Here is a 17,527-nt window from a genome sequence, read left to right on the forward strand (position 1 = left end):
CTATCCTTTTTAATTCCGGTATTGGAAAAGTCTAATTAGAAAATACAAGGAATCTATTAATTTGAAGAAATTAAGTTTCTTTTAAATATATGTATAAAAAAGTTATTGGTATGTAAGTCAGTTCTAAATATTTTAATTTTATAAATATATGTTCGTTTTGATATTTTGATTTAAGAAAAAAGAAATAAAAGATCTTTTAAACTGAGAAGAGTTAAATTTGATTTAAATTTAGTTATTATTTAAATATAGTAAAATAAAATGTAGATAAGTTGTGATTCTAAATGTTCTTTATTTATAAATAATAATATATATGCTCGCTTCGATCTTGATTTGCGGATAAGCGTTTCCTTTTCACTTGATTTTGTTTCCGTAAATACACACAAAAACAATTAACCATTTCGCGTGAAGACTGTTAGCAGCAATTGCTTAACAATTCTTAAGTTTGTCTTTGAATACGCATGATCACATGAAAATTTTCCTACCCGAACATCGAAGGGCAATAGTTCCTGCGAATACAAGACAATCGTCGGCACATCAAAGGCGACGATTGTTTCACGTAAATTATTACCGCGAGCGCACTTGTCCGGCTTCTCGTTATGAGTTGGCGAACAAGTTCAATTAAGTCCACGCCTAGGAAGACGAAGGACGGCTTCCTACACACGCGGAGACCTTATCCTACATCGAGTGGCACCATCAACCCTACAAACCCACCCTAACCGTTGCGAGAGGGTGGAACATTGACTATGAAGGTGCGGAAAGACCAATTGCCTTGTCTTCAACGTTGTAAACGCAAAAGAATTTAATATTCCAGTTTTTATCAAAAAGATACAAACGTGATATTTTTAAATATTTTCCTACATAAGAAAAATATAGATTACGTTATATTCAATTATATAATATTTTAAACTTGAATAATCTCAAAACAGGAAATAGTAAAATAAATCAGCTATGTCTATTGACAAAATTAATCTACCTTTTATTGTTAGATTTATGGATATATTTTATTTTAATCTAAATTTAATATTTGAGACAAAATAAGATCGTAGAATCAATCATTTCAGAAACCTGGGTCGGAAGGATAAAAGAAACGCTACGAGAACTCTGTCTTTTGACACCGATGATGCTGACGACTCGTCTCTTCTGTACAGGATACCCAGGTCAGTCTGACGACTAGGCAACACGTGTCGGTTATGTCTATTATCGACAGATAGCGGGGTAACGAGCAGGCGAGATTTATCACCCTCCGTTACTACCCCAGAGGAACGGGACACTCGAGGGTGCGATGGGGTGCAAAGCGGAGAATTGGAGTTACAGTTGAGTTAGCAGAAAGAGAAGTGAGTTAAGCCTTAACAGAGTCTCATATGGCCTCTTAATGTTCCCGCGCTCATAAATGATTTCTTCGAGGAGCGCCAATTTAATTAACGACAATGAAAACATTGGCAAATTACTGTATCATAAATGTATACAAAATTATATTATAATATGTTGAAAATTATATCATACTTTATAAACGAAAAGAATTTTTAATTTTCACAAACATTTATTAATTTTCACTATTGTTACCAAATGCAAAATATTTTACGGAAGGTAACGCATAATTAAACACAATGTGTGATATTAAATATGAAAGACAGAATTAAATATAATGTAAATCGATGTAGGAACGCCGCAGCGTTCATAATTTTCGCCACATGCTTATTCGAAGTTTGCAACCGAGCGCTGGCTCGATGAACAAGCGAAAGGGCGAACGCCGAAGATTTGTTCGGAGTTAAAAGCAAGTAAATTTAAATGTCAAAATATGCGCTTTAACGACACGGGTCGCACAAAGGTGTATCATATCTTTATTAACATAATGCGAGAAGGTGCTCTCCGCGCAAGCAAGGACCTGGCAAAAACCCGTCAATCAAAAACCCGATCCTCGAGAAAAGGGCTAGTTAGCCTGGTCGCCCTTGCATTCGCGCCCTTGCGAAAAAATAACGTATGCGCCACGCAATGCATGCCGCTTTTGTAGAAAAACTTTTTCGGAACTGTTACATTATGTTCCACGAGTCACACTTGGGCACCACCGTCTCACGCGTCGCCGCTCCTGTTTTCTCGCGACATTCACGGGTCAATCTCAGGACCGTACTTCGTGCGATTTTATTAAAAAAAAAAAAACAACAACAATGTAAAAAAATGTGTTATACTTTTATACGTCGCGAAATCTTGCAAGATACACTTTCACGCGGCATATCTTTTAAATGACCGAATTTCTCATTTCCCCGATTTACAGTTATCGGGATTTAAATATTTGAGCATAGATAACGATTCATAAAAAAGCATATGTGCCATTAAAATATTGTCTCGCAAAATCAAATCAATTTTTAAATTAATAAATGTAATTTGCAACACAGGGTGCCGCAACTGCCTGTTACATGGTTGTTACGTCTTCTTGACCAGTATATAATATTCGCATAGATGACCGGACGGGGATCCTTTGATACCCTGGCGTGTCAGACATGTGACAGCTCGGACAATACCGGAGATCCCCGCGTCACTGATTGTCACTTGTTTCTTGCCATTTCTCTTTCTCTCTTCGATTTCGGCCACTGCGATTCCGCGTAGGTTTCTCTTCACAGTTCGCCGTTCGACGCCTCTTTCTCCTATTTCAAATTCAAATACGGGAAATCGCAAGGCGGACCGTAACCCTACGCCTTGAGAACTAGCGAACGCGTAATCCCACTGACCATTCGAGTATCGATTTGAAATACTTAATGCGAAACCCTGGATGCAAGCGAAAAGTGATCACGTTGCACTTACGTGCACTAAGGAAGTTAATAAGAACGGGGATCGGCCTTCGACAAGAATATAGAAGATGGTGGTGAAGGAAGGGGAAGGTGGAAGAGCATAATGTTCCTCATTGTCGAATCACTTCCGGGGCTTGACCTCCAGTAACGCCCTAAAGACCAGTTCGCATGGACAATGTCTGCGAATAATAGACACCGATGTGTTCTATTATATGCTTGAAACGGCGGACGCGCGGATTGTCTAAAATACCTACTTCAGGATGGACCAACAATTTAATAATATGTCGACAACGCGATCTATATCGATGTTCCACTCACGCTTTTAAAGAATATTATAAAGAAAACATACATCTTCGATGCTGCGATTTTATGAATTTCGATAAGGAATGAAAGAGCGAATCTCATAATCAGTCTCATAATAAACGTGAAAGAATATTGATATGAATAAATTTGTCGTTTTTACTTTCATAAAAATTAACTGCACAGATTTTCTGTATATTTCTTTTTCTTTTAATCTCTTCATATTATAAGTAATTTACTAAGTAATTAGAAATCATAGTATAGGGCTATGTATATTGATTTTGAATGTGTTTGAATTATATCAATATGACAACATCATATATCGCGCATCAACCACGGAATGAAACTCGTGTGGTTGACGATGGCACGTTACATCGAGAATCACCATTAATATAATTTGTCAGTTGCATACGTCGCTAACAGCGAAATTTTCCAACCGATTTGCCGAAAAAGTGCCCCGTATGGGCGACGAGGCGCGTGCGGCTGCTTCAACATGAAAAACAAGCGGTACTCTGGTCCTCCTTTTCTCCCACGTGGTTGCTTCGAAAGGCAAACGGTCTCCAATCCGAGTCAAGAGACCTCGAGAGGGGTTGCCGGTAACCGCGTGGAAAAAAAAAACGCCGTTGGTTTCAATATGTAGACGAAGAAAAGTAAAAAGGAAAATGTTGAAAAGAGAGAATATACGCAAGTAGCCGCGGAGGAGTAAGAGAATCTTGTGAGCTTAAATTTGATGTTTCACATGAATGATTCTTAATGTAACATACAAAAAACTTTTTTATGTTTCAATCCATAATGTACAATAAGAATTTGATAAGAAATTCATTATCTCAAACATGATGATGAGCAATTATAAATTATCAATTATAAATAATAAATATAAATAATAATCCCGATGTATTTCTATGCTCGATATATTTTTATGTTCTGAAAAAAGCTAAAAAATGAACCGCAATATGTAAGCGAAGACTTTAAATGTATTAAATCAATTTTAAATTATATTAATTTATTTTTGCACATAAATTTCTGCACCCAATTCTCTTTTTCTTATTATTATAATTTAACAACATTAATTCCATTATTAATTTAATTAATTATGATTAAAATCATACGTAATAATAATTCACGTGGCATTTAATAATATGATATACATGAAAATATTTTCCTTTCTTCCGCCTCTAACTTAGTATCTATAATAAATAACATTTAAAAATGTAGCTTATTTGTTTATATAAAACACTGTTTTACGTGTCTTATATAGAATATATTCTACAGTTTGTTGCTATAAATGCATTGATTCCTGTTAGAAAGTAGTTACGTGCGCTTCATTTAGCATATTTTATTAAAAAAATAAATTTCTACATTCAGAAAAATTATAAATTTTTCAAGCGTGCTTAAAAACAACTTCCAAAAACATCAATCACATGCAAAATACATAATTCAGAGAAAGAAACTATTTTCTATTTCTTTATCGCTTGCAAAATTAAAGGAGTTGGTACTTTATATCAACATTGCCAATCATTGTAGATCACAATAACTGTAGATAACGATAATGATGACGATCAAGAAAGTAACTATTGCTAGGACAAAACTATATGCTCCTTTTATTTCTTTCAGTCTTGACTCTACTAAAATTTCTAGGAAAAATAATATCTCCATTTTTCTTCGTTATGTCTTCCTCTCGCTCCTTTCATTCGCGTCCGCTGTCTGATATTTCGCGTTGATCATTTAACTCGAGTTCTCGAAATCATTCGGCAAATTGGAACCGGCCCTCACGCGAGGGGTCTCTCGGCCGAATGAACTTAAGCCTTAGATTGGTTTAGTCGCCACGCAAGCACGCCGCAGGTCGGTTGCCCTGCGGATCACGCGTCACCGAACAGAATATACCAGAAGAGGAACGAATCCCGATCGCCTCCCCTCCTTTTTTCCATCTTTTTTCCTCTTATACTTTATTTCACCCTTTTTGAAAGATTGGGAAAATGAGGTAGAAATCTCGTGGCAGGTGATGTAATGGTGATACCTAAACTACCGACAAGCAATTCGGATCCCGACAATAATTCGAGACCCCCGTAAAGGTGACTGTTACATTTCCCTTTCGCGAATTCTGAAGTTACACATGCGATAGAATAACATTATTGAAAATATTATCGCTTAAAAATCGAATTTTCTCTTAATTGTCTTTCTTATAGAAATCTGGAAATATGCGACACACTTCAGAAATTAATAAAAAATAAATGATAAATTTTTTCTCTCGAAAATTAGAAAATTATTTCTTAATATCCAGCATTATTTTATTATTTTGATCATTGATCTCAGATTAATGTGTATATGTTTCTCAAAAAATTAATAGATTCTAGATTGACTGGAAAATTAATTCAGAGCGATCATCCTTAATCCGACAATCCCATAAAAACTTCTTGATTTTCCGCGGTATAATTTGGGGTAGATAAACACCGAGGAAATTTGGGGCGAATTTCGGTTTCGAGATTCTTATTCTCCCTTCGTTGGTCTCGCATCTCGAGAATTTCAGTCCGTTTCCTATAGGATGTGAGAAAAGGATTAGGATCGGGAAATAACGTGCGAATCGATCGAAAGGGAACTTTTTTGCTTCACCGGATTCTGAAAAAGGTTCGTGAGATCCCAAGGATTCGTTACCGACATTGTCGTAGAAATTCGATCATAAGGTGTATCCTATTGCTATGATTTTAATATTTTTATATTCAAGCTTTTAAGCAAAGTCTTTTTTGCGATAAAGTATTTTTATAATTTATACAATAAAATTAGCATATTTAAAAAAATAAAATATTAATTATTAGATATGTTAAATTTTAGTATTATTCTCTCTAAAAATTTGATTAAAAATTTGAATAATTTTGAAAACTTTCTATCAGTTCGCATCTCAGTTTGTACGACATTCAGAATAAACAGATCGACATGAGAAATCGCGATTGACTCTCTCTTTCTCGCGATGTTTTCCCTCTCGCGCGCTTGTACGTTTACGCGCGTGGGGTTGATAGATCAGCCCGACGAAACGAAGGGGTAGTTTGGCTTTAATCGATCCTGTAATCGCCAGTCCGACAGTTGGCCCCGGCTGCCTTTTTGTCGGCAGTTAGATGGATGGTGCCATTTACATTTTGTCAGTGCGACATGCGCTAACGCCGCCGCTATCATATCTATCACACCCTTTGAATCAGTACGCGATCAGTTTCCTACCGTTCAAATTTGGAAATCTTTTCTGACGCCCAAATGTGATGCAAATGTCAGTAAATTTCCAAAGATGGAATCGATCGTGAAAATCACACTCGATTATGTTATCGCGTTAATTTCGTAAAACATTATTACATCGCAATTTAAAAAATTCGTTAGAAATTAATAACAAATTAATAACATTCTAACAATGAGACAAATAAATTGCAAATACTCTCATTATGCAAGAGCAGGAATTATCCGTTATTGACGATTTCATGGGCTGACTCCCCGATCCTGACTTCGAACATCGATTTTACGGTCGACTTAGGAATGTGCGGTCCACCGTATGCACTTCCAACAGATTCCATAGGAATTCAAAAATTTCGGAGGAACTGAAATAGAAAGTTGTCCGGCAAGACGATCCAATTGACAGATCTGTCAACGTGGATGACACCTTCGGCGAACGAGTCGACCAGGTGTCTGCTGTCGAAGCGAGGAGACGGCTCTGTCTATCTGCTCTTCCCTCTTTTTCCTTTACTGTTACCGGCATCTGCCGGATAATACCCAGGATTATAGCAGTAGGATAGAAAACCCACTGACATCGGCTCGGACGCGGAATGAAACATTCCTGCGCCGAACTCGAACTATAAACAGATCGATCATCTTTCAAACGGTTTGACGACAATCTAAAATCGAGATGATATCGAATAAGATTCGCGTGTGAATCCTTGTGTATCAAATATGTAAACGTATGCTATTTATTTGAGAAAGGTCATAAATATTTGAGCGTAAAAGAAATTAAATTTAATGATTTTACATTAGTTATATATAGCAAAAAAAGAAATTCTATAGATTTTTTTCATATACATATAAGTATATTTTTATTATCTGAAAAAATAAAAAAAAAGATAACAATATTATGTATATATATTTATATACCACATATATTATATAAACACATAATATATTAGATATCTATATATTTATATACATATATATGAATCAATAAATAATCTTAATATATATCACTTTAATTTTTTTTTTTAAATTAAAGCTATTTATTGATTCACTTATCATATATGGAGCATATATATATATATATATATATATATATAATATATATATATAGATAAATATATTGTATAAATATATATATATATTTCTTTTTATTTTTACACTCAATATATCTAAGTATTATATAAGAGATTTCTCTTACTTTTCTATATTGATTCTTCGTACTAAACTAATAAACAAATGCTCTTTTCGTTAGTCAACAAAATTGGAAAAAAATACCACAGCGTTGATTGACTCCGATAAAAAGTTCCACAGCGTTGGAAGACTATTTCGCAACATTGAGAGTGCAGCAAACATCTTTCGCTTCAAAAGGTCAGTTTGAACTGATCGAGCACCGACCTATTCGCTTTACGATCGCTTCGACTACCTCCACTCAAGAATTCGAAAGCGAGCGAAAACGATAAACACGTACACACCATGAGAAGAAATATATGACTCACCTCCCACGCGTAACGGGGGTTGAAAGGCTCGCTCGCCCATTTGCCGAGGAATGGACCGAATCTCGCGCCACGAGGGATGTCTTTACGTGCACGAACGTACGGACCCCCGGGTGCCGAACCACCGACCTCGACCTCCGGAACGGGAGACACCCATTCGCGACTCGAATGATCCTTAGGCTCCTGTTTTATCGCATCCTCTACGCAAATAAATGTCAAAGTACATTTATCGAATATTTATCAAGAAAGCGTTAGCTCGTAAATAAGCGCAAAATATGTAAGCTATCCCAATATAATCTGTCTATTTAATAAATCACTACTCTTTAAAACGTTTAGAGTGAATTGTCACGCTGAAGAATAAAATTTCAATTTTTATTCTTTAGAGTAAGATTCTATTCTAAAGAATTTAGAGAATAGAAATTTAATTACTACGATAGTTGAGTGTAAGTTCAAAGAATTTTCAAATGGCCGACGGAGGGTTAAATATTTTTCATTTTGTAATTGATAATACTGAAACAAGTGTTTAATGAACATCTCGTTCTACGTTTGAAGATTCTTTTTAACGGAACTGTGAAACTCACGATATTCATTGCTATAATCCCGCGACCTCGAATATTCTTTTCTGTTCTTCTCATAATCCCAGGACGATTTTCTCTCTTCCTCCCTAGAAGATGGTGACGGTTGAAGTTGCTCCTTTTCATAATTCCGCTGTCGATCTATCCCCGGCGAGTATCCGCGCTGCTGATAGGAAGTCCGCGATTGTGGATTATACTCCTGCGGAACTTCGCCGGTCTGAAGTAGTTTCAAATCTCTGTAAACGGGATTGTTGCTGCTGCTGTTGCTGCTCGTGCGTGTCGATCCGTTCTCCTCCATTTCTGCGTTCTCGCTGCTGCCACCCCCGCCAATCGCGCCCGATGTCGACTCGCCTTCGTCGCTGCTTCCTAGGAAGAATAAATGAACCGAGTTATGAATCGATAAATCTTAAATAAATACTTAAGGAAATATCGAAGCGACACCTATAAAAAAGATTATATTATTGTAAATTTAATTTTTTTATTATGATTTTATACTATTTAGTATTTTTAGTAAAATAATTTTTGTGTATAATAAAAAATTAAATTTACAATAATATACTCTTTTCTTTATAGATGTCTATATATATATATATATATATATATATATACACACATACTATGTATATATTCTTTTATTTTTATGCTTTCCAAAACTAAAAAAAATAGTTCTGACTAAATAATATCTTCTTAATTTAATGAGTAAGGATAAAATTATATTATTTAAAACTAATCATTGATTTTTCTCTTTCATGACAATATTTATTTAACATGTGTCAATTACTCTAAAAATTATGTCAAATATTTTTATCATATTTTCACTAATAACTAGTAACTATTATTGGCCATTTACGAAAACTACGTTTATTAAGAACGGTTCGCATATTATAGAACATTGATGAGAGACGATTTTCTGGAAAGTGACGTATTGATTGGTCATTTCTGAGAAAGTGGTAGCTAGTTGTTCCCGCGATAAAGTCGCAGTTCGTGATATTAAACGCAAGTACGAGCGTTTTGTTGCAGGAAAGGTCGTGGTTTCGTGTAAACTTTGCGTTTCGATGAAGGTGTCGGAAAATCATGAATGGTTTTGCACGAGAGAGATAAAGTAAATTTATGTTTGCGCTGCTCTCTCTTCCCTTCTCCTTTACGACTTGACGGAATCCTAGGCACACAAGGACAAGTGTCAATTGAAGTATGCGCTATCTGCGGCTCGTTTCTTCGTACGCAGCTGCTGCGTGCACGTAGTGACACCCAAGCCGAGGATGTTTGTCGTGATAAGAATTTTATTGTCCTCTTGTCGGCTGTTTTTGATGCGTCGTGATGTCATACAGTGCAAGATATAAGAGGATAAAGGGGATCTATCCTACATGTATTATTAAATAAATTGCGATTATATTTTGTTGCAAATGCAATTCGTTGCTTATAGACAAAAATATATTATAAAATATAAAAATATATTATAATAAAAATATATAATAAAAAAAATAATCCGATGCAATGTATAATATAATAGTTAAATTAAAGAAAGCATAAGAAAGTATTATACAAAAAATGTTTTTTAAACGCAAAAAAAATTGTGGATAAGCACACATTCCCAATAAAAGCATCATTATCTATTCGTGACAATTATATCACGTTCGAAGTGACAAAGAAGTATCGTACAAATCTGGTTTTGTTTGTACAACTTGCTTTAGCCGGATACGACGGGCTCTTTGCAACCTTATCTCCGAATCGAAAGATATCCACGCGGGTGTATCGGCTATCTAAAAACAAACTATGAACTTTATGCGCGTCCTCGAGCCAGCCGAGAAACCTGCGAAGATCGAGTCCTCTGCAAACAGCGAGAGTTCCGTGTGAATCGGCGACTAAGCAAATGATCGTTTTAGCGACGAGCTGGCAGGTGCATCAAAGAGGAAGACAAATTGTGGAGAGATAGAGAAGAAAGAAAGGAAGCACTATAATTTTATGATCAAAGCTTTCTCACGATTAATTTCGATCTTGCAACGGTGCTATTAAATAATTAAGATTACTGATTTTGTTACACGTCTCCCTCTGAAAAGTTTAAATAGGACATAGAGAAGGAGTAAATATTTCTACACATTAGACTGCATATATAAAAAGCGGTCCATACTCGTCCATACTCGCAATAAAACGTTAAAAATATCAATTTTACGGTGCCGGCTTCAATTCCATTCTAATCGAGAGAGTAAACAAAGACTTAAGGATCCGTCGACTTATGTCGACGGTGCGGGCGAGTCGTAAAAGAAAACGGTGATCCTGCAAGGCGTGCTTGTCGACACGAAGCTCAAAGAGACAGGATGTCTACGAGTGTCGATATCGATGTGTCACAGTTAATGGAAAGAAATAAATCATTCATATAATAATCCATAGACTTCGATTCCTAAGGTGATTCTACACGGTCAATAATACTGATCAGTAATATTGAATCAGTAATACTGACAGTACGCATCAATCATTCTAGTATTTTTACCTACACGATTAGTATTATGGACAATATATTTCACTTTAATTTTATATATAATATCTATTGCATTGTCACATACTATAACATGAATCTTAATAATATTTGAATCTTAATAATACTGGATGCTTGAGAATCAAAATCTAGATCATTGTCTCTATCCTACGTTTTACGTCAATCTACTAATTATCAAAAAATTAAATTATCACTAAATTAATGATTTTTTACATTGCAATTGTATTGTTTCTGAATTTAGATATATAATATTGATTTGTTTAGATTATTATTGTTTAAATTATTAAAAAATTAAAATTAAGTCGAGCAGTAATCATAAAATAAACAACGCAGAAGCATAAATGTAACATATTTTCCTAATTTCTTGGAGTGAAATCTTCAAAAGAATTAAAATACTGTCACCATTGAAAAAGAGTAAAAAATTTGCACTCTTGAATAAAAGTGATAGATTTTCACTCTTTTTTTTAAAGTAAGATTTAACACTTTTGGAATGGGATTCACTTCAAAAAAGGAATGAGATATGAATCTCATTCCAAAAACAAGAGTAAAAATTTGCTATTCTCATTCAAGAGTGTAAATTTTCCAATAATGACAGTATTAACTCTTTTGGAGTGAGATTTCACTCCAAGAAATTTAGAGAGTGCTAGTATTATTATCCAAAATTCGATCTTAATCGACAGAATAAACACGATTTAGCGGATTTTCGCGTTCATGGTCGGAAATGATCGTAAAGAAGAGACCTGATCACGCGAGGGTACCCGGGATATACACTTCAAATCATCACAGTGAGTAGCCGATATGATACAACAACAATATTTGGAAAACCCTCGAAAGCCAGGGGTCTTTGACTCCTGTGGGATCCAAGTGCCAGAATACTTTCTCCCTTGACAGAGAAATACGAGTGTACTTGTTGAACCATGCGTGACATTATCCCTGATGATAGCGGCTCGAGAGGCTCTGAAGATGATTAGAACGTAGTACCGCTTTAGCGCGGCTTACACCTAGAATTAATCGTGGGAAGAATCTCTTTTTTTATATTAATTTATAAATTAATTCCTCCGCAGACGTATACGGAACTTCCATTTATCTCTACAGCTTTAATTCTGAAGAATATGGAATTACCAATCTTTATAATAAAATTATTTTTTATTTAAAAAAATTTTCTTTTTTAACATGAAAAAGCAATCTCTTTTTATGTTCCTAATATAAAAGAATCAGGTTTTATTTTATTACAAACTTATATGTAGAATCTTACAGGGTCATTATGAGTTTTATAACCAGTAAACAATAATTAGAATATTATTGGCAATGGTGGATAGGCAGCTAATGAAAATCATTCTATCAATTGCTATTGTGTGTCACATGATATTTACTGTGAAAATAATAATATATGTTTGCCAATGGCGATGAAGTAGTTAGCGAGTTATAAAGCAAATGACTCTTTTGCATCGCACGAGTCTATTGTGATCGATGATTGATGCGCGTGTGCGATACTTCGTGAATTCGTCTATTGATTGCTGGGTAGTTGCATGCGCCAAATATATAGGCAGTTAACGTTTCACGATCGAAGGGTTTAACAAACGATCACTCAATGATCGATTAATCTACCCATTAAGTAGATACACGAAGCCAAATGTAAATATCCAAACATTGTCAAGCAAATAGATATTTGATACAAGAAACTAAACAAATAAAATAAAACAAAGTTTATAAATATCAAAATATACTCTTACATATATTCTTCTTTGTTAAAAAATAATCATTGAACAGTATTTACTAAATTGGCATTTTATTTATTAGTATTTACTATTATTAGTATTTACTTTTTAGTATTTACTATTACATATAATAGTCAAAATTAATTTCTTTGTAATTTTATTTATATAATTACATAATTTCTTATTTTGTGGGGTATATAATGCCTTTTATATAATTTAAACATAATGTAATGCATTTTGAAGTGTCAATCAATTCTCATAAGATATTTAAAAATGATTATCGTTGAGCAAAACAAAATCTAGAGTAATGGATCTCGAGGGTAAAGAAGCGGGACACGCGCGGAGATTACCACGAGGTTCAAGAAACGCAAGTGTGACTTCCGGAAAAGATAATTAAACAAATTGGCGACTAGAGAGATGTCGGAAGAGCGATTGCACCGCGAGTTACGTTCGCACTTGTGCAGACCGCGTTAGCACTGACCGCACAGGACATCCTGGTGATACGGGGATCCTCTAGAGAACACTGACGTTTTTTAATGTACCATGTTATGGAACACGAAGTGGCGAGAGGCAACGCCGGTATTTCCGAAAGCTCCATTGCAGATAGTACGATTAATGACCAATCTCGCTGACAGTATCAGATCTCCCTACCATGAGAAGCAGATTGGCGATTGGGGTTAATTAAAAAAAACGACGTAGTCGGATCCTGTGGCCAGGAACAATATCGTGAGACGTCGATAAGATTATCAGCATGTCACAGAATTAGCAGGCCAAGGCAGGCCAAATTGGACAGAAGATCGAATCTGCAGAGTCTGGCTTCCGGACAAGCTGCGGTTAAGCTTCCTTGCCGATATTTGCATGTAATAAAACAAACGGAAGGGTACTTTTCGTCAACAACTTCGTCTGTACTTTGTAAGAGCATCGAACTCTCATAACGAATATTATTCAACTGTGTAACGATGTTTACGCTTTAACAGCTGGTTACACTAATCTTATTTTGAGATTGATTTAATAATCAACTTTAATAAACAAGAATGACATAAACAATTATAAAATCAATTTATTTATGTTATGTCAATTTATGAAAATAGGCTGGTGGTGAGACATAATCGAATCGATTATCTAAATATCGATTTGACATAAAATTAAAAAATTGACATAAATTTATTTCTGTATTCACGTTAATAAAAAATTATCTTTAATAACATTTTGGATCAAGATTATTCTTACGTCTGTCATTGTTATTTCCGTACAGATGCAGCATATCAAGAACTTTCAATCAATTCATGCATTTCGTTCTGCGTGTTGACACAAATCGTCACAATCACAAAAATTCAATTATATAATCATCGTGGATATTTTTAAATATTGATCCATCGTCACACACATACACACACACATACACAACGCAATCTGTTTGACTTACCGTTCATCTTGCAATCCACGGCGGATCGAGACAGATCAAGACCGTTCATCGGTAATTTGTCTCAGATCCGGATCCGGAATCCTAGATCTTCCAAATGATTCTGGACGAGATGAGGATTCGGATCACTTTCGACACATCAGTATCACAAGAGTTTCCCTTCACGTCATCGACGAGATATCACGTCAACATCACGAAAATGACGAGCAACGTCAATGGAAATCCGTCGGCGCGCGACGGGCCGACTGTCTTCATGATCGAGCGATCGATCGGTTGAGATACGCGACCGATACTCCGATCAGAACCCGAGGCCACCGGAGGGGTGGATGCGATCGCGGGGGGTAGCCCGCGTAGCGCGAACCTTTTCGGACGAGCGACTGATGGAAGAAACGGACAACGGAAAGAGCGCTGCTCCGTGTCAGCTGGCCCTTGGCGGACTAGAGGATCCAAAATCTGTTGAGAAGAGGATGGCACGACGAGGGTTCTCTTGGGATCCCAGGGACGATTCACGGGGTGTGGCGGGTCGTTTCCAGCGGGACCTCTGGTTGGTTCACGGGCGGAGCCACCCCTATCGCGTCGGGGTCCCCACCAAGGCGACTACAGCATCCCTCGGGAGAGCGAGCGAGAGGAATGTGGTGCTTCGGCGGTGGAGCGTAATGCGACTGTCTGAGAGAATGTCTGAAGAGGGGGTAACAGGGGAGGGGGTAACGTAACGTGACGCTGATAACGAGAGATTTCGTGGTAGCTGAATGTCAAAGTCGAAAAAACATGGGATTCTTTCTCCGAAGATTCAAAAGCCGGGAATCAATTTTAATAAAGAGAGATGTCTCTAAAGAATGTGTGTGTGTGTGTGTGTGTGTGTGTGTGTGTGTGTGTGTGTGTAAACCGCATTTTTTTATTTTTATAAAATTAATGTATTATTAATGTATTATTAATTAATGTCAATAATTAATTATTAATTTCTTTAATTTATAAATGTCACTAATAAACAAGGAATTTAACGAAATATAATAAATTAAAATATTTTTTGATATAATAAATTAAAACATTCTTTTACTTTATTAGATTATTTGTCAGCTTAAGCTGTACGTTACATTAAATCATAAAGACAAATTTCAGAAAAATGAAATTTAAAAATTATTAAAAAAAGTGTATAAAAATTATTATATCATATATCAATTTTTAAAATATAAAATAATTACAAAAGTATTTTACTTTTATAAAAAACTGTTTTTACATGTATAAAATTTAAATTTTAAGAATTTTTATAAACTATAACAATTTAGATATTGACAAAGATATTTATACAGTCGGCCATTTAAATCTCTTCCTGCTTTCAAATTTAACGAATACCCAAATATGTTGTACTATATTTCCTACATCAACAGTTTTTCTTACTAACAATTCACGAATAAGCGCAGAGTAATGCAAGACTTCATTAGTAGTCAGCGGTAAAATGTCAACGCACTAAGATTTTTTTATCGCAAAAAATCTCTATCGAAAAGCATTTCTATGAAGACGCAGGGAAGAAAAGACCCCACGCAGAGACGAGGTCAGCGGGACAGCCACCAAAGTCCTTATTGGACAAGGGCGGCCACTTTTTCACTGCGAAAAGTCGCTGTCAAATCTTCCAGTCAATTCTCCATTTTTTTCAACTACACTCCACAATTTGCCGCGATTTGTCCATCGATTCAACTTCAAAGTCAATCGAAAGAGTATAAGAGTATCGAAAACGCCAATCTCGTATATTGTTGCGCTTCACTTTCTGATGGAAAAAATATCTTCCTATATGTAACGTCTTAGTTAAGAAAAGAGACTTGAGATTTCCCCAAAAATCGTTACAGTTATAGAAAAACGGTTGAAGCAGACTTTTTCAGTTGCATTCTCTCATGAATCCAATTTTTTCTAAATTTTTTATTTATAGGTGACCTATAAAAATATTCCACGTAACGAAATCTTGTTTCTTCTTTCATCTCAGAAAAATCAAAACCAAAGAATATATACATGTAATATAATATCAGAAAAAGGAAGCAAATACAATATAGAGAAATAAACGTATATTTTATAATATTAAAATAATTTTATTAAAAATGTATTTATATAAAAGTAACTTATTTGATTTTTATCTACGTCCTCCTTTCCCATCTTACTACAATCAGTTTCTATTTGCGTTTCTTTCTTTTTTGGGATTGTCATCCTTGACTTTAAGAAACATGAAGATAATCGAGAGTTATTAGTGCACATTTCCCTGCCTGGTTTATTTCCGAGGCGAGCGAGCACGATGATTTAAATCCTACGCGTGAACGCCATAAAATCGGGACGACCGCGGATAAAGCCGCGCAGGAATATATAACGGAGCCGAAAGACGGCGAAACAAATCTTCATTTCTCTGGCCGGCGAAGGCGCGCGTGGAAAAAGGAGGCAGTAACGACGATATGACTGTGTTTCGCACCCGGGAAGACATGTGTCGCGTGCAGTTATATCATTCTTTATGGCCGGTAACGCTGGTACCCTTCGTTCATTCGGCGTCGACTTTGTCCTTCGCGCAATATTTGGAGGGGCTTGATTTACACCGGTATAAAAATGTCTCTAACGTTGGATGTTGATATCACCTACTGCGCGCACCTTCGTTTCAGCGCGATAAGAAAATCGTACCATTTAATAAAACGGAAATGCCACGCTTTTCTTCGCGAATTTCTGAAACTATTATCTTATACGGACTCTTTATATACATAATCAAAAAAATTGAAATAATAAAATTTTCAAATACGATATTAAACTAGCAAAACGCATATATAAAATTTAAAATTTAAATAATAAAAACATATAAAATAAATTTATTAGAAGTACAGCTAAACAATTTAATTATACACGTCGATATAATTATTGTAAATAATAACGTAAATATAATTAAATAGTAAAAATCGGCATTTCTGAAACATTTATGTAACATGTTTATATAACGTTTGTTTGTAATGCATTATTTCTATGTTATATAGTGTGTACTATTTAGAAATTTTGCACATATATATTTATAATTAAAATATTTATATATTATTACACAAAATTAAATGTTATTACACTCTAGCTTTAATAATAATTAGATATTTATTATTACCTGCATAAAACACATTTCTGCGAAAACACGTAATGCCGCTTAATTTCATGATTGTTGCAAAAATATCGGCCGCTATAATCATGTATTCTCTCACGTTCTATCGATGTGTCATTTATTCGTTTTTCAATCTTTCAGAGAGTCCTATTTCGTAAAACTACAAGACCTGTAATTCTAGATGTTTGGGGGAGGGGGAGGGGGATATGTTGATTTTACTCATACTTCATAATATTATCTACAAACATATTAGTCACACGTTACGGCTAAAGTCGAAGTCTAAGATTATTTTTAACCGATTAAATTCATGTAAAATTCCTCACGTCTCATTTATTTCCAATAATCATCGAATATCATAACCGTCGATATTATCCAGTTGACGCGGGGGTTCAGGTAACCTGAAGATCGATCGATTCTCACGC

At 35.2% G+C, this 17,527-nt stretch overlaps 1 protein-coding gene across 3 annotated transcripts in view; it reads right to left on the minus strand.

Moving 5' to 3' along the window:
• LOC105148914 (transcription factor hamlet) overlaps positions 1–17,527 on the minus strand; it is an 86,551-nt gene that overhangs the window by 24,051 nt on the left and 44,973 nt on the right. For 2 of the 3 annotated variants that reach the window (XM_011060974.2, XM_011060955.2), the window contains exons 1-3: positions 13,997–14,642; positions 8,365–8,724; positions 7,787–7,983 (exon numbers count right to left, since the gene is read on the minus strand). In XM_011060974.2, the coding sequence (XP_011059276.1) occupies positions 7,787–7,983; positions 8,365–8,724; positions 13,997–14,045 (606 nt within the window). In that variant the 5' untranslated portion in view covers positions 14,046–14,642. Of the gene's footprint in view, positions 1–7,786; positions 7,984–8,364; positions 8,725–13,996; positions 14,643–17,527 lie in introns of those variants that run through there. The other variant, XM_011060964.2, reaches the window with a different exon arrangement.

This window comes from Acromyrmex echinatior, chromosome 3 (assembly GCF_024713525.1).
Source record: "Acromyrmex echinatior isolate Ae372 chromosome 3, ASM2471352v2, whole genome shotgun sequence".
Lineage (NCBI taxonomy): Eukaryota > Metazoa > Arthropoda > Insecta > Hymenoptera > Formicidae > Acromyrmex > Acromyrmex echinatior.